This window comes from Eimeria tenella, genomic scaffold (genome assembly GCF_000499545.2).
Source record: "Eimeria tenella Houghton genomic scaffold, Eth_scaff1723, whole genome shotgun sequence".
Lineage (NCBI taxonomy): Eukaryota > Apicomplexa > Conoidasida > Eucoccidiorida > Eimeriidae > Eimeria > Eimeria tenella.
The window spans coordinates 735-1,559 of NW_013541550.1; the positions used below are offsets into that span (position 1 = coordinate 735).

Below are 825 nucleotides of genomic sequence, written 5' to 3' on the forward strand. Positions count from 1 at the left end.
GCTGCTGCTGCGGCAGCAGCTTCACTGCAGCAACGGGGCCCTTGGCGTGCTGCGGGAGGACCCCCTCGCTGTCCGCCCGCGACGAGGGACGGGCGCCCCTTGCTGCTGCTGCTGCTGCTGCTGTTGCAGCAGCAGGGGGCGGCGCTTCCAGCAGGAAGTAGCTGAGGGCCCTTTTAAGTGCTGCTGCAGCCTCCAGTGCTGCCATTTCCTTTGCTGCCATTTGGTCCACCATCAAGTACCCTTGCAGCTGACAGGGGGGCCCCCGGGGGGCCCCCCCTGCTGCTGGGGCGCCCCCCTGCTGCGACGCCGCTGCGGCACAAATGCAGTCCCCAGGCTCCGGGGCCCCTGGGGGGCCCCCTGGGGGGCCCCCCGAGCCTGGGGGCCCCTCCTGGGGGCCCGGGAGGCAGGCCAGCGCCAGGGCGAGGGGGCCCCCCTCCTGGGGGCCCCCCTCTGCTGCAGTGGGGGCCCCCCCGGGGCCCCCAAAGCTGCCAGGGGGCCTCCTTTTTTGCTGCTGCAGCTCCTGAAAAGCCCCAAAGTGGAGATGAACTCCAAAGGGCCTCAAAAGCTTCCTCGCCTCCGCAAAAGCGCGGCAGCGCCCGCACTCGCTGCACACGCAGGGGGGCCCCCCGGGGCCCCCAGGGGCCCCCGGGGGCCCCCCCGGGGCCCCCAGGTCATCCAGGGGGCCCCACTCGGGGGTCAGGGCGGTTTGTGGGGGCTCGGACGAAAGGGTTTGGAAGCAGTTTGGGGTTTGTTGGCTGCTGACGAGACAGGGGCTGCTGCTGCTGCTGCCGCTGCTGCAGGGCCCCTGTCTTTTGGGTCTTTTGG

General features: G+C 71.6%; 1 protein-coding gene across 1 annotated transcript in view; it reads right to left on the reverse strand.

Annotated features, from left to right (window-relative positions):
* Positions 1–825, reverse strand: part of ETH_00040985 (uncharacterized protein) — a gene marked incomplete at both ends in the record, with an annotated part of 1,430 nt that overhangs the window by 140 nt on the left and 465 nt on the right. Inside the window, one exon of the mRNA XM_013373776.1 lies at positions 1–520. Coding sequence (XP_013229230.1) covers positions 1–520 — 520 coding nt within the window. The remainder of the gene's footprint in view (positions 521–825) is intronic.